The sequence below is a fragment of the Propithecus coquereli genome, unplaced genomic scaffold (genome assembly GCF_000956105.1).
Source record: "Propithecus coquereli isolate 6110/MARCELLA unplaced genomic scaffold, Pcoq_1.0 Scaffold785, whole genome shotgun sequence".
Classification (NCBI taxonomy): Eukaryota; Metazoa; Chordata; class Mammalia; order Primates; family Indriidae; genus Propithecus; species Propithecus coquereli.
Genome location: NW_012154007.1, coordinates 1,437,268 through 1,454,084, shown reverse-complemented (window position 1 = coordinate 1,454,084; position 16,817 = coordinate 1,437,268). Strand labels below are relative to the sequence as shown.

Genomic DNA, 16,817 nt, shown 5'->3' with positions numbered 1-16,817 from the left:
GTCCTAAAAGTGAAAACTCTAGCATAAATATGTGTTTTGTCCTCATAGCATTCACAGGTTCATCGGCAAACATCTCTTGAGCACTTACTGTGGGCCAGGCTCCGCACCAGGACAATGCAGTGGACAGTGTGGTGAATGAGGCAGGCATGGACCCAGACCTGAGGGAGTTCCCAGCCCAGCAGGGGTCAGACATTGCACAAGTGCTTGCCATAGGCTGTGACAAGTCTCAGGACAGGAAGAATGGAAGCCCTAGATAGACTGGTCTGGGAAAGGTCAGAGAAGGGCTCCCTGAAGAAGTGACATTTCAGCTGAGACCCAAAGAATGAGAATAAGCTGGCTGGGCAAAGTGGAGGGAATGACAGGAAGAAAGTTTCAGACAGTGGAAGATCATGCGTGAAGGCACTGAAGTAGGAGGGACCAGGGTGCCTTTGGGGAACTGACAGATGTCTGAAGTCAATGGGAAGGCAGATAGCAAGGGACAGGACTCCAGAAGGGGTGACAAGTCGGCCAGGCTGTGTGGGCCTTATGGGTTAGGTCAGGTGGGACTTCTGGGCCAAGTGGGTAGGTCTCTTGGACAAGGCTGGGTGGCCTCCTGGGACATGTTAGGTGGGTCTTGTGGGCCAGCTTGGGTGGGAGCTTCATGGGCCAGGTCAGGAAGACCTTGCGGCCAGATTGAGAATAGTTTGAGGATGGGCTAGATGGATAGACTAGACGAAGCTAGGTAGGTGGTCACTGTGGGCCAGATTAAGGATATGTTGTTAGACTTTATTCTGAGAGCTATGGGTAGCATTTTTGGGTGTTAAGTGGGTTCTTCATATGGTCAAGAACTTACAAGGAAAGTAGCCAAGAATTCCTGGATCAGAGAGGTTAAGTGATATGGACTAGGCCACACAGCTGGTATGCAGCTGAAATCGGCCCACGAAATGGTCTGTCTGTTTCCTGAATTACTCTTCTTTCCTTTGCAACTCTTTGCAGGGAGGTGAGGTGGTTGTAAAAATTACTAAAAGGAAAGAGGGGTAGCACATGATACCATAAGGGTACTGGTGAGTTTTACTTCTGCAAATAAAGAAAACATAAATTAATTATCCCAGTAGTTTCATTAAATTAAAATAAAAAGCAGACAAAAACATACACTGGGGAAAGGACACCCTATTTAATAAATGGTGCTAGGAAAATTGGATAGCCATGTGCAGAAGAATGAAATTGGATTCCTATCTCTTACCATATTCAAAAATTAACTCAAGAAGGATTAAAGACTTAAATGTAAGACTTGAAACCATAAAAATGATAGGAAAAAAACTAGGAAAAACTCTTCTGGACATTGGCTTAGGCAAAGAATTTATGACTAAGGCTCCAAAATCAAATGCAACAAAAACAAAAATAAATAAAGGGACTTAATTAAACTAAAAAGCTTCTGCACAAACAAAAGAAATAATCAACAGAGTAAATAGATAACCTAGAGAATGGTAGAAAATATTTGCAAACTATGTATCCGACAAAGGACTAATACAAAGAATCTACAAGGAACTCAAACAACTCAGGAAGAAAAAAAATCAAATAACCTCATTAAAAAGTGGACAAAAGACATGAACAGACATTTTTCAAAAGAAGATATACAAATGGCCAGCGAACATATGAAAAAATGCTCAACATCCTTAATCATTAGAGAAATGCAAATTAAAACCACAGTGAGATACCGCCTTACTCCAGTCAGAATTGCCATTACCATAGAGTCAAAAAACAGTAAGTATGGGTATGGATGTGGTGAAAAGAGAACATTTATACACTGTTGGTGGTAATGAAAATTAGTACAACCTCTATGGAAAACAGTATGGAGATTTCTACAAGAATTAAAAGTAGACTCAGCAACCACACTACTGGGTATCTACCCAAAGGAAAAGAAGTCACTATATCAAAAAGCTACCTGCACCCGTATGTTTATTGCAGCACAATTCACAATAGCAAAGATATGGAATCAACCTAAGTGTCCATCAGCTGTTGAGTGGATAAAGAAAGTGTGGTGTATATATACCATGGAATACTACTCTGCCATAAGAAAAAATGAAATAATGTCTTTTTCAGCAACTTGGATGGAATTGGAGGCCTTATCCTAAGTGAAGTAACTAAGGGATAGAAAATCAAATACCTCATGTTCCAATTATAAGTGGGAGCCAAGCTATGGGTATGTGTTGTCACAGAGTGGAATAATATTCACTGGAGATGCCGAAGGTGGGAGGCTGGGTGGAGGGTGAGGGAGGAAAAGTTACCTAATGGGTACAAAGTACGCTATTCGGGCGATGGGTACACTAAACGCCCAGATTGCCCCACTATACATTATGTCCACATAACAAAACTGCACTCGTACCCCCTAAATCTATTGAAATAAAAAATAAATAGAAGCCATGTTCCCTTAGCCTGCTACTATAAAGGTATATTCCAGAGTATCCCAGACTACGTTTTCAGTTTCTGCATCCTTGATGATGCTTTATCTCCCTTTAGCCCTAATAAAGGACCATGGAAACTCACTCGCCCTCTACAGCACCTGTGGACACCTGCTTTCCAGACACATGGGCATATGGAAAGAAAGAATGTCTATTGTTTCCTTCTCAAGATTGGCTTCATATAGACTACTACCCAGAAATCAGTGTTTTCATGGTTTTTCAAGAATTGATTTCTTTTACTCTTTGGAAATTCACCAGTTCTCTCTGTAAAAGGCAGGATAACAGGCCCCAGAGATATCCACATGCTACTCCCTGGATCCTTTGAGTATAAGCTGACACGGGCAGAGAGGCTTTGCAGATGGGATTGGGTTAAGGATCCTGAGACGGGAGGTCACCCTGGGCGGCCCAGGCGGGCCCATGTCCTCACAGCGTCCTTATATGTGAGAGAGGCAGGAGGGTCAGAGTCAGAGAAGGGAATATGAGGACGAAAGCAGAGGCAGGAGTGACGCCCTTCATGGCCGTGGAGATGGAATGGTTTTTGCCCTAGAGCCTCCAGGAGGAAGCAGCCCTGCTGACACCTTGATTTCAGCCCAGTGTGACAGGACTGCGCGTTCGTTCCTTCTCCTTGCCCAGCAAGTCGCTGCTCCCACCCGAACGCTACGAGCACTGAGCTGACTCGAGGCTCGCCAGCTGAGTGAGTGACCTCCGACCACACTGGAAACTTCCACTGCTGTGCAGTAAATAGTTCATTTTGACCAAAGAGGGCTCTGGCTTTTACCTTCGGCTCCTGGGAGGTGACCTCCAAGTCCCTGGAATTTTCAGCCTGATTGGCGTGTCTTTATTCACCTGGAGGCCTTGAGCCCTGCAGACAGTCTCTGCACTAACAGTGTGATTTATGGAGGGGGCCTTGGGAAACGTCATATCAGCTTGACCCACCTCCTCTGTGCGGGTGGTCAGCCATGCCCATACGGCTGAACCCCAACAAAAACCCTGGACACCAAGGCCCGGGTGAGCTTCCCTGTGTGCCTTGTCATACACCACCACCAGGAGGAGCTAGCGCCGTCCCTGACTCCACCGGGCGAGGACAGCGGAAAGCCCTGTGCGGGCAGCTCTCCCGGACTCTGCCCCTCTGCCCCTTCTCTTGGCGGGTTTCAGTCTGCACCCTTTGCTGCGATTGGCCCAGCACGGCCACAGCAGCTGTCAGCGCATTCTGTGAGTGCTTCTTGCGAATTAAAGGACTGGAGGGTGGCCTTGGGCACTGCTCTCGGACACTTCCTCAGGACAGAGTTCAATTGTTTTCTCTCTTTTTCTCAGTCCTACCTTCCCACGACAGCCTGCAGCTGAGATGCCCCAGCACGACAAGGCTGCGATCTTACCACCTTCTCACAGGTGGTAAGAGAAACAGTTCAAGAGAAACAGTCCAATGTGAAATCCAAACAGATAGGCAGGTCTGTGCCGCCCCTGGAATGAGATGGCACCAAACTCCGCTTGGAGCCCTGTCGTCGTCAGGATGGCTCTGGGCTCGTGGCAGCGCCTCTTGTGAGGTGCCGAGCCGCAGAGCTCACGCCACGTGCTAGCATCCAACTCAGTCGAACTGAGAACGCACTGTCTCCTTAGAGGCCAAGAGACGGTGGGAATTTAGAAAGATGCACTTTTCTCTGCAGCCCTGAGAACCATTAGGTGGCAACCAAGTTGATCTCACTGACCGTCCCTGCAATATCGTGATTGGTGTCAGGCCTAAAGAAAGGGTAAAATTATGCCTCTCTGACTGGGCCCGGCAACAGGACGCCAGACAGCAAGGCAAAGGGCCTTGTGAGCACGTTCTGTGCACAGACACCTTCCTAGATGGTGACAGAGAACAACTATGACAACAATGACACATTCTGAGTGCCCACTGTGTGCCTGACACTCTTCTCTGTGCTTTACAGGGTGACCTTATTTAAACCTCTTAGTAGCCATAGGAAGGCAGCCTCTTGCCCCGCCTCAGTGGAGGAGGAGGCAGGGCTGCTGACTGTCCACGCAGTCCCAAGTTCCTAGGCTTTCTCACTGCCTTGTCAGACCACCCTCGTCCAGGCCCCCAGGTCTCCTGCATGGGCCACTGTGATGCCTCCCGCCAGGGCGCTCTGCCTCCCCTCTGCCCCCACAGTCTTGTTTCTGCACGGCAACCAGAGGGACCTTTGTAAAACATAAAGCAAGCCACTTCTCTACTCAGACCACGCTGGTGATTTCCCGTCTCGCTCAGAAGCAAATGTAAACGTCTTGGGATGGTCTGCAAACCCTCCCAGGCGAGGCTCTCTGGCCTCAGTCCCCACCTACCTGCCCCTTCCTCCTGGCTCCCCTGCTGCCCGCACATTGGCTTTCTTGCTGCGGCTGCGGCTGCGGCTGCGGCTGCAACCCCGAGCATGCTCCCATCTCTCAGCTTTGCACACGTAAGCACTTTAACTGCATGGTTTGCGGCTGAGCCCTTTGCACCGCGGACTCTGTGCTGCACAGAGCAGTGCTCTATAGCACGTATTGAATGAATGAATGAATGAATGAATGAATGAAGAAACTCTCCTGAGGTCACTGGTTTAACCAGTGAGTAAGTAGATTCATGCTCAGGATCCCAGACCCAGATCTGGGCTTGCCCCTATGGGGCTCAGTGCCTCCTGCCAGCCACGCTCCCGTGGGGTGGGGAGGGATTTCCTGAGCACCCACCCTGTGCCAGGCCCCAGGCCTGAGGCCTGCCCTCCTGTGCTGGGTGCTGCCATGAAGGTGAGAGGCTCCCGTCTCCATTCCACGGAGAGAGAAACCGGAGCTCAGCGCAGGGCAGGCCCCGCCCAGGGACGCCCAGCCCGCAAGGCGCAGCCGGCATCCCCATCCGCAGCAGGGGGCTGCAGCCTCCTCCTTTTGGAATATCAAGTAAAGCAGTTTCCAGTAGCCAAAGGCAATGATTTCCAAATTAAGGAACTTAAAATAAACCAAGCCACCTGGAACCTAAGGGTCTGAGATGACATGACAGAGTAAATCTAAGGAAATACCCCTGGACTAATCCAGAGAAACAAGCGACGTGGGCCTCTGGCCACTTCCCTTAAAGACACGCAGGCAGATGCAGAGAACTGTGCTCACCTCCACTTGCCCCTTGACACCCTCTTACGCAGCGTATGTCATGTACCCCCTCCTGAACCGTCACCTCGTGCGCACCCGACGGCCTCTCTTGACAGCAGACCAAAGGGCCATCTTCCCTTCCTTGGCCCAAGCTCTCATGGGCCCCACAACTAGCTCCACGCACAGAACAACCAAATGCATGACATCCTAAGGATGTGGCTGGGACACATGAGGCTGTGGTCACTTCCACATCTTTGACAAACCTTTACTGATGTATTTACCGGCACCCACTGAGGCTGGCGCTTGCCCACACGTGGCCCAGTGTACCCCTGCAGCAATAATTGCCGGGGTTCATCACTGCTTCGTAGAGGAGGAAAGAGGGATTTAGTTGGTCAAGATCTTAGATTCACAGCCCAGCTTAGGAGGGAAGTGTCAGCCGCTGGAAACTGTCCCCACCCAGAGGTGAGCCCAGGTGGGCCCAGGGGGTACGGCGGGGAGGGGCATGAATAGCAATTCCCCACCCGGGTGTTAGCTCCTTGAAGTCTCGCCCCATCTTCTCCAAGACGGTGGTTCTCCATCCTTGCTGTGTGTCAAAATGTCACCAAGATTAAGGACACTGAGGCACAGGTTAGATAACTTGCTCCAGGTCACACACGCAGTAAATGGCCTGGCCGACAGCTGAACCCAGGTGTCTAGCTGCAGAGCTTGGTCTTCTCACCGTTATGCTACACACCCACACTGCACTGACATGAGAAAGATTTTATTTTAAATCCCATCTTCACTGCTTGCTGACGTGTCAAACTTGAGTAAGATACTTGGGACAGCACAGAGAGGTTATGTAACCAGCCCAAGGTCACACAGCACTCAGAGGGGGATTGGAACTCCGTTTCCTCACTCCTAGCCAGGGATTTGAGTCTTGATGCCTCAGGGGGCAAAGTTGTTCCTTTCCTGCCTGCGGGGCCTGGGGCTTTGATAAATTGAGTCCCACTGTGCGCATTTCTCAAGAAAATCCCTCCTAATTATTCATCTGTGAGGAAAGGAAAATGGAGTGTCTACCTCACGGGATTCTACTGAAGAGTAAATGATCAGATACCCAGAAAGCACTTAAAACAGCGGCTGGCCCCACAACGATCGGTTCGTATTGTTTTCCCCCGGCTGCCACGACAAAGCACCACAAACTGAGTGACTTAAAGTGACAGACACTGATTCCGTCCCAGGTTTGGAGGCGGTAAGTGTGAAAGCGAGGTGCCGGCAGGGCCACGTGCCCTCTGCGGGCTCTGGGGAGGGTCCCTCCTCGCCTCTTCTGCGTTCCTTGGCTTGTGGCCACATCACTCGAGTCTCTGCCTCCACGTAGCTTCCTCCCTGTGTCTCTGTGTCTTCTTGTGGCCTCATGTCAGGACACCAGTCGCTGGATGCAGAGCCCACCCTTATCAGTGTGACCTCTTCTTAACTGTTTAGCCACATTCTGAGTTTCCAGGTAGACATGAAATCCTGCGGGACGGTGTTTGGACTAAATTGTGTCCCCTCTAAATTCCCACATTGACACCCTAACCCCCAGTGTGACTGCATTTGCATACAGGGCCTTTAAGGGATAAGGTTAAATGAAGTCATCAGGGTGGGGCCCTGGTGTGGCAGCACTGCTGTCCTTATAAGAAGAGGAACAGACAGCTCTGTGTAGCCCTCCCCCGCACCCTCACAGCGCAGTGCAGAGGCCACGTGAGGCCACGGAGAAGGCAGCCGTCTGCAAGCCAGGAAGAGAGGCCAAACCAGGAACCAACTCTGCTGGCACTGCGGTCTACACACCCAGCCTCCAGAGTGGTGACAAAATACATTCCTGTCGTTTAATCCACCAGTCGGTGGTGTTTTGTCCTGGCAGCCCTAATAAATACCAACACCATTCAACTCGGCACAGCCACCGGCATGGCGATGCTTTGCACGTCCTGCCTTGGCACGTGTTTCTCCCTGCCTGGAACGCGTCTGACTCCTTGTCCACTTGGGCCTGTCTCCTCCAAAGCTTGACTCGGGCATGGCTTCCTGCAGACTGCCGCCCTTCACTGCACCGTGCCCCCTGGGGTCCCTGCCCTGCTTCTCTGGACTCACGAGCAGGGATGCTACAGTGGGAGCCAACGTGGACGGGGCACGTCCCGAGTGCCAGCTGCTGTCTCAGGCCTCACACGTATTCAGTCCTCAAGACACCACCATGAAGAAGGACTGTCACTGTGCCCATTTCACAGGTGAAGAAACTGAGAGCTAGAAGCCCGGTGGTGTTCTTGTGGCCATACAGCGAGGAAGGGGAAGAGCCAGGACACAGACTCAGGCACTTGGGGTCCAGAGTCAACACCCCTCCATGGCACTACTTACCACCCTGGTGCTTGTCAACTCCTGCGAAGCCGGAAGACCAGGCTTCCGCCTTTCTGCCAGCTGTAAGTGCTGCTGAGGCAGGGGCTCTGTCTTGCTCAGCATCCTGTCCCAGTGGCCCCCGCCCCTTTGGAGGCTCAGGTGTGCTCTACCGTTCTCTCTAAAGCTAGCCTGCAGGGCAAGCGTGGCAGGCTTCACCTCCCCATTCCAGACTTGCACGAGGTTGCGCAGGGAGAAAGAAGTGGTGCTGGCACGTGAACCCAGGCCTCTGACTCCAAGCCCAGTGCTCTTTCCTAATCACCACTCTGCACAGATGACACCTCCAAATGCTGGGCCTATTTCTCATTCCAGGAGAACTGACTTCCAGAGACTTTTGCCTATAGGGACATTTGGAGGTGAGAGTCCAAGTACCCCAGAAATGGAACGAGCCTCAGATAGGGCCTTAGCCAACCTCCTTGGTCTCTGATAGGGACAGGGAGGACCCCATGGAGGGGATGTGGCCTGTCTGGGTCACCCAGCCAATGAATGCTGGGGTAGGAACTAGCCTGGCTCTGGGGTCCCTGGCCAGGAGGATGTAGGAGGAGGTGAGGATCTCACGCACATGCAGACCCAGAGGTTTCTCTGCCACTCCTGGTGAGTCCACGTACCTGACAGAGTGCAGCCAGGGCTTCAGTGGTTCTGATGTCCTCCTCCGACTCCAGGTCCCACAGAGTCAGCCTCTGCCTCTCCAGGACCTCGTGGAAAGCCTGTGAGTAAAACAGGAGCTGAGTCTAGTACAAAAATGCAGGGTTTTTTTCCAAAAAATTCTCCCCAACTGACCCCCGCCTCTCAGATCAGAAAGGAGGATGTTCGTCCCTGTGTTGCACATAAGGAAACTGAGCCAAGGGCTGTCACATGGCTGTCACAGTGAGGCCAGGACCTGAAAACCTGATTTCCAGAAAAACCACAGACTGTGCTTTTGTTCAACCCAGTGTGAGTAGGGCCACTGGGTCACCCTGTCACCCCTCTTTTTTTTTTAAGCCCAGCGCTTAACCCCCACGCAGGAGGGTCGTGGACAAGCAGTCCCTCCCCAGTCCCCTGCCCGGTACCGGGGGAAATATGAAGAGCAGAAACAGAGTTCTGTTTTCTCCCTCTAAGAACTGGCAAGCCTGGGCCTTTCCAGCCTGTGCTGGCATCGCTGAGTCCCCTTCTCTCCAGGAGGGTGACATCTTGCTTCCTGTCCTCCTCCAGGTCTCCTTGGCCCATTCCCAGGCAAGACCACTGGCGTCTTCCAGCCCGGCCACCTCCCGGTCCTGCCCACTCAACCCCATGCACAGGGCTGAGGCAGTCTTGCAGCTGACCCACAAGTGGGCTGTCCCTGGGTGCATGAGTCTGCCTTACTCTTGGGGACATACTTGTCCCCTCTGGCCCACGCAATATTCCCTTTACACCTGGCATGGGTTGCCCTCCATGGAGCCCCTGCACTCTGCCAAACTCTCTCCCACTCCTCCTCCCAGCAGCCCTGTGAGGGCGCCGTGACTCTCATCACTAGTTCGCAGACAAGGAAGTGGGGGCTCAGGGGTTAGGGGACTGGGCTGCGGTCACTGGGCTGACACTGGGAGGCAGGGAGCTGACCTCGTGTCTGACGGATGACTCTGGTTTCTGTGCATGGGGACTGAGCCACCAGCTGGCTCCCCTCATGTGTACTCTAAGACTAGGAGTATGGATCACCTGGAGGAACTTCTCTGGGTCAGTGGTCAGCTGGGCCTCAGCCAGGAGGCTTCTCTGTTCCTCTTTTTGGGCCAGTGTGAGCTTTGCCGTCTCCTCCACCTGGTGAGCCAGAGATGCCTGGACCAGGTCTTTGCCTTGCTGGACAAACTCTGCAATTGAAAGAAGCCACAGGACAGGAGGTGACTCTCCTAGCAAGACGTTCAGTGGGACTCTCATGTGCTCTTCTGCCAAGGGGATGAGGCGGCTGGTGTCTGCCCTGCAGGTGACATACCTGGGTTTTCTCTAACAGTGTGACCTTAACTAAGTCCCAGATGCCCTCTAAGTTGAGCTGTCCTAGGGTCGGCCCCAGGGCCGGAGTGTGTGTGGGACATGCACACGGCTCAGCCACACTGGGCTCCCTTCCTGCCCACGACCCGCAGGGCCATGTGACTCTGGCAGTACCTAGGCTGCCACTGGGTAACAAGGTCCCTTCTGGTCTTTTCTATGTTAATTTCTAGTGGGAGACCTTCCACTCTCCTCTGCCTCTCTGCATGTTCCAGGTGGCTTTGCTGCAGGACGTAGGGGCTCCATGGGCCTGAATCCCCGGCAAGCACAGGGAGCAGGTGGCTCCCGCCCTCGGCAGTGGCCCTCACTGACTCTGCTGTGGGCAGCAGGGAAGTGGGGCCCAGAGAGGTGAGTGGCCCAGTCTGCAGGGCAGCAGCAGGAGGGCAGCCGTGCCAGGCGTCGCGGGCGTGCTGCTCCAGTCTCCTGGCCCTTGCCAGCGCCACCCCAGCCCAGGCGTCCTGGCCCGCGCTGCCGGCTCACCCCTGCCAAAGCGCTCTGCCTCCTGCCAGAAGGCCTTGTGCTGCTGGGTCAGCAGCTCCTCCTTCTGCCGCCCGGACAGCTTCCCCTCTGCTGCCAGCTGCTCCAGGCCGCGGGAAATGGCGGCCAGGCGGCACCTGGTCTCCTCCTGGATCTGCAGCCGCAGGGATTCGATTGCTTTTGCCATGTGTGCCCGCCCCATCGTTCTCTCCAGGGTATCCTGCCGGGAGAAACACATGGGACCGTGGCCGGGGCATCCAAGGCCAGTCCGCCACCAGGGACTGTTAACTAACGGTGGGGACAAGGCCCCGGGCTCCAGCCCCGGAGCACAGAGGAGTGAACTCTCCGTCTGAGAGCTCCGTGTCCGCCCTTCAGGCAGGATAAGAATGCCTCTCCCAGGGTGCTGCAGACAGACACAGGGCTGCACACACAAGGCACTTGGTCCCCTGTGAGCACTGCACAGAGGACCGCCCTGTGGGAAGGAATCCAACATACACGTAAGTAAGAGGGAAGGAAATCCGCTTTCTTGTCGTCCTCCCCCAGCCAATCTGGCCCCTTGGCCTCCCAGCCCCAGTGAGGACACACAGGAGCAGCCAGCAAAGTGACTGCAGTGCTTGGCTGTCCAGCCTCCGAGCCGACTCCTGGGGACGCACGAGATTTCCAAGGGAATGGCTGGCTCCGAGCGCAACTTCCCCGGCAGTCAGGTTGCGGAGCAGGCCCCCTGCCTGCTGGTTCCCGGTGGCAAACCAGGAAGCTTGGGGCCCAGGCTCAGTGATGTCGTCTCACAGACACGACTCCCGCAGAAGATGGGAGGAGATGTGGAGCGGAGGCATCGGGGGCCTGAGCGGTGGGGCCTTAGCACCTCCCTTGGCGCAGAACACCCAGCCCCGCCTGGTCACCTCTGTCCTGCGCCACAGCCGCGGCCAATCCAGCTCGCAGCCTCCGCCCTCCCCATACGCTCTGCCTGCGCATGGCAGACGGGGACCTTCAGAGACGCTGACACTGTGTCCATCAGCCGCAAGCCCTCAGGTCAAGCCCAAGCCCCTGGGCACAGAGCACCAAGGGCTTCAGGGCGTTGTCCCACACACCTGCCTGCTCCTTGCCTCCCAGCTTCTGCACACGCGGGCCCCCTCCCAGGACCCCTTTCAGCCTCCTCTCACTCCCCTGCCTCGCGAGTCCTGCTCAGCTATGTGGGCTCTGGTGCCCTTCCCTGCGTGTCCCTGTGCTCACAGGCCCCTACTCCAAGCTGCATGGCGCCAGTGCTTCTGTCTTTGGGACCTGATTGCAAGGGACAGTCCCAGGCTGGACCGAGAGCCCTGAGGACCAGAGCCGTGCCTGAGTCACCCGCATGCCCCACCCAGCCCTGGGCCTCGTCGGCCTGCGTTCCAGCAGCGTGAGACCTGGGCAAGAATGATCCCCAGTTTTGGAGGGGGACGCTGAAGTCCCTGCAGAAGGCCCCCCCTTGTGCTGAGGCTGCCCCTCCTCCGAGTCAACAAGCCCAACCACCTCAGCGCCTGTGACCCCTAGAGGGCACGAGAGGATAAGAGGAGGTGCTGGGTGGGGCAGGCAGGCGGCTGCTGAGGGCAAGGTTGCAGCCCCCACCCAGGGAAGCAGAGGACGTTTGGACCCAACGCAGGCCTGCTGCGCTCTGCAGTGACGGTGCAACCTAGGGCCTGTGTTCAAGGAGGATGGCAGGGGAGAAGGTACCCGCAACTGAGGGACATGGGAAGGGGGAAGGGTGGGCCCCTTGCTGGAGGGCAGCAGAGTCCCCGACCGCCAGGCTTGGGCTTGGCTCCAGCCTCCAGAGCTGCGTGACCTGGGCACGGGCCCCTCGCCTGATCGGGTGCACAGATCTGATGTGAAGATGGGTAAGTTAAAATACACAAAACGTTTAGAACGGTGGCCAGGGCCCGGGGAGTGCTCCATGAATGCTGGCTGTTTCCATCACCAGCAACAGCGGGTGCCACATCTCTCTTTCCTAATAGATCTCGAGAGACTAGATCTGATGACCTCCAGGGTCCCTTTGAAGGGCGCTTCCAGTTTCGATATTCAGGGATGCTACGTGACACATTCCATGCCCAACCGCCCAGGCCAGAAAGATCCCATGGTGCCCCGAGGATTTATCAGAACGTGGTATCTCAGAACACAGAGTCGATCTGTTTTGAGATAAGGAAGCTACGTTTTCCCTCTTTGGCACACAGGATGCAGGCAGAGCTGACCCGTGCCCTCCGTGCAAACAGACCGTAGGCCTTGCCACCCGTCATGGCAACCATTTGCTCTCGTGTCTGTTTTGCCTGCTGACACAGGGCCTGCAGGACTCTGCTGACTAACACATACTGAGCACTCCCTATGTGCCAGGATCTAAGGAGTTGACATATCATCAACTCTAGCACTCTCCACTACCCTGTGAGACAGCAGGTGCTATTATGGTCCCCATTTCGCAGATGATGACGCTGAGTCACAGAGAGGTTAGGTAACCTGCCCAAGATCACACAGCTAGTAAGTGGCAAGACCACAGCAGGAGCTCAGGTTTCTTCCTCGAGTCTCCAATCTTAACCTCTGCAATCCTGTTTCCATTAACAGCATGTGGCACACAGAAGGTGCTCCTTAAATGTCGGCTGAAGGACAGTTGTGCTGTTAAACGGGATAACCTCTTTCCTTAAGTTACTGGCTGATACTCTGGCCAGAGTCAGCTAAGGATGGATTTTCTTTTTTTTTTCTGCATCAATACCCTATTGACAGCAAAAAGAAAAAGAAGAAAAGAAAAGTCTTTCACCTTCGATGAGCCTTACTGTGAGTCAGCAGTTCTTATCAAATTAAAATCCGATCAAAAGGGGCTGGGGGCCCAGGCTGGGGGGCAGCTGGGGGCCCAGGCTCAGCGACGTCATTAGGCAGGATAGGATCTTAGGTGAGTCACTTAGCAGGCCTTTTATCTGTGTGCTATGAAGAAGGAGACCGTATGTGTATACGATGAGAGAAAGCACACAAGGTTCTCAAAGAATTGTGCGTGGGGGGGGGGGTCTTGTTAAAATGCAGATTCTCGCTGGGAGGGGTGGGGTGAGACTCTGCTTCTCTAAGCCGCTCCCAGAACTGCCGATGCTGCGGTCTGCGCGCTGCCCCTGGAGAGGCCTGCGGTGTGGAGGAGCAGCGGGGTCCTGCTGGGCTTGGCTTCTCCACGGGTCTCAGGAGCCAGGTCTCTGCGCTGAGGGCAGCGTGGCCACTGGAGGGTTCTGAGCTGGGCTGTCCCTTGGGCTGGTGCACAGCACAGGGAACTGGGGGCGGAGCACCCTCAGAGGGCATGTTCCATGGACCTCGTACACACTGGCCTTGCACACACAGGATAAGCACAGAGAAACCCATGGTGATGAGGGTGTTAGTAGTAACTTGGCATCTACCTGGGCCCTGTCTATGGCAACTCTTAGGACCACTACTTTATAACTAGAATAATAGAAGCTCAGAGAGATTAAGTAATGTGTTCAAGATCACACAGCTCCAAGAAGCAGAGCCCAGATTCAAAGCTGGACTCCCAGATTCCTTCGGGCCAGTGGCTTGTACCCCTGGCCTCCCATCAGAATCGTCTGGGGAGTTTTAAAACCCACGATGCCAGGGCCTTGGCTCCAGACCACTCTGATTGGAATCTCAGGGGTGAGACCCAGGCACCGGCATTTTTTAAAACTCCCCAGGTGACACACGGGGCAGTCAGGAGAGCAAACTGACGCTCCATCTACACTGTCAACCAGGCGCTCACCACGTCATTTGGGAGCTCCAAAAACCCCAAGGCCTGGGTTGCACCCCAGCCTGATTAAGCCAGAATCTCTGGGGTAGGGACTCATCTGGGGCCCAAGGATCATACTTTTTAAAGCTCCTCAGATAATTTCAGCGTGTAATTTCAGGTTCGAGAACAAGTGCACTAGGCTGCAGGAATGCCAAGCCGGCCGGAGCCCCCACTTGCTGGGTGGACGGATGGGCGAATCCACTGCTGTTTGTCCGGGGCTCCAAATGCCCAGCCACAGCACGAAGGTGCTCTACTTAGTGATCTCTAAGGTGCTTCAGGGCCTGTGAGTCCAGCCTCTGGTGTGAATGTCTCATGTTCCCTCCCCGCCCCCTCCGGCATTACCAGCGCCTGCAGATCCTGGGAGTCGCGCAGCAGCCCTTCGGCTGCGATCATTCTTTCCATGAGAGTCATCGTGAGCTGTCGGGCTTTGGAGCTGGAACACTTAAATTGGTCCACAAGAAAGTGCTGGATGTTTTCCATCTGTTTCCAGAAAGCTTCCATCTGTGAAAGGAGCAGAAGAAGCAAGAAGTGGAGGAGAAAACATATTTAAGAAAGCAAAACGGTTCATGCTTGGGAATTATAATTCACTCCCTATCGCAGACAGAGACTCTAAACAAGTCTGTAATTCTGGAGAGTTTATCTTGGCAATGATCACAGTCTATAGAGAGGCCCCTCCTGGTTCCATCGTAGGTGCCAGTCAGTTTTGAGATGGCTTTTTGGCAAACGCCAACCTGCTGCTGATGAGGAAGGCAAGCCATGAGCTCACCCAGCTTACAGACCCTTACCCAGGTCGTGATTGCCACCCGGGAGGCACATGAAACGTGATGATGTGCTCCTGGAAGCTTCGGGATTTAAAAGGGATTAAACATGTCCTGGAAATAAAAGCACCCACTGCCATTTAAATATGAATTATTCCTAGCACTCTGGGAGGCCGAGGCGGGAGGATCGCTCGAGGTCAGGAGTTTGAGACCACCCTGAGCAAGAGCGAGACCCCATCTCTACTAAAAATAGAAAGAAATTAGCTGGACAACTAAAAATATATAGAAAAAAATTAGCTGGGCATGGTGGCACATGCCTGTAGTCCCAGCTACTCTGGAGGCTGAGGCAGAAGGATCGCTTGAGCCCAGGAGTTTGAGGTTGCTGTGAGCTAGGCTGACGCCACGGCACTGTAGCCTGGGCCACACAGTGAGACTCTGTCTCCAAATAAATAAATAAGAATCATTGTCCTAAAAGTGCAAAAGAGCAACATGGCAGAGATGATGCTGACCAGGAAAACATTTTGCTTTAAAATCTTTTTCCTTCTTCCCCCATCTTATCAGGAGCCTAGCTGGGAACCACCAAGTGGCTGAGAATGTTGGGGGTTTAATTTGTGTCACTGCAGCTGGTGACTTGCTTTTCTCCTGCTTCCTCAAAGTTCCCTCCACTCTCTCCTGCTTTCTTGTCCTGATTCTCCCCGACGGCCCCTCCTTAAATACTGGCAGGATCCAAGAGTGGGCACCAGGCTCCTTTCTCTTCCCATTTTACACACACATTCCCAGGCCAGAGGCCTCTCCATTTTTGGAGGTCACCAGTACTTTGTAGAATCTTATGAAAATGATAAACCTTCTGCTTGAACAATGCGGACACAGACACGGTGTCGCACACAGCGCTGGGGAGTCTGCAGACCGCGGGAATCCGGGCAGAGCCCCTCTCCTGCAGCCATCTCATCTGGCCCGCAGGTCTAAGCACATCCCTACCCTCCTGGTTCTGCAACCTGGGCTCCATGGAGACCTGCACCCGCAGGCTTCTCCACTCGAGATGTCCAAGCTGGACTTACCAACTCGCTTCTCTTTCTGGGATCCTTATTTTAGCAGAGCTGGCCCTCTGCACCCTCTTCCTCTCCACGTGCCACCCGGTGACATACCCCGTGTCAGCTCTCCATCCCTACTGCACTTGCCTTAATGAAGTTCCTGCCAAACTAGCCCAATAACTCTTCAATACCCTCCACTCGGCAGCCGGGGTGGTGCTTCTAAAACAGAAACCAAACCAGGCCATCCCCTGCTTTGAACCTCGACTGACTCACACCTCCCTGGTATAAGACGCAAACCCTCTGGCCAGATCTCTGCAGCCTTATCTTGCTGCTACCTGCTGCCCAGCCCTCCCTGGCTCCTGCCTCTGCCCAGGTACCAGGCAGCACCCACGCTCCCCTCAGCTAGCCTCTCGGGGGTTCCTTCTTCTTTGGAGACCTTCCCAAGCCTGTGGTAAAACGGACTCCTCCCTCCACTGCGCCTGCCTCGCCTTCCCCTCTGCGTCCTTCCATCACGACACGTGCTACCCGTGAAGCCACCGTCTGCTCTCCTGCGGGTCTCTCCTGGCACCTCTCAAGCAGAGCCACATCTAAACGAATTTTGAATTCCCAATCCCCCGCACAATGCCCGGCAAAGATGGAGCACCAAGGAAATATTTAATACGTAAGTGAACAGGGGGTGGTGGAACCCAAAAGACAAAAAAAGAGAGAGATTTTGGGAAAGCCATTCCCTTTGGAATGTAAAACATGCTTTTGTGAGCGATGCCTAGCACCTGGCCTCTACCCCACCTCAGAGGGCAGGGTAACATCAGGGGTCAGAGCAATCTTTGTTTTGAATGATAAAAAGGTCAATCTAAAA

At 53.8% G+C, this 16,817-nt stretch overlaps 1 protein-coding gene across 1 annotated transcript in view; it reads right to left on the bottom strand.

The window, feature by feature from the left end:
- EVC (Ellis van Creveld protein) overlaps positions 1-16,817 on the bottom strand; it is a 71,062-nt gene that overhangs the window by 31,725 nt on the left and 22,520 nt on the right. The window contains exons 8-11 of the mRNA XM_012662850.1: positions 14,515-14,673; positions 10,401-10,617; positions 9,597-9,745; positions 8,534-8,632 (exon numbers count right to left, since the gene is read on the bottom strand). Of these exons, the coding sequence (XP_012518304.1) occupies positions 8,534-8,632; positions 9,597-9,745; positions 10,401-10,617; positions 14,515-14,673 (624 nt within the window). The remainder of the gene's footprint in view (positions 1-8,533; positions 8,633-9,596; positions 9,746-10,400; positions 10,618-14,514; positions 14,674-16,817) is intronic.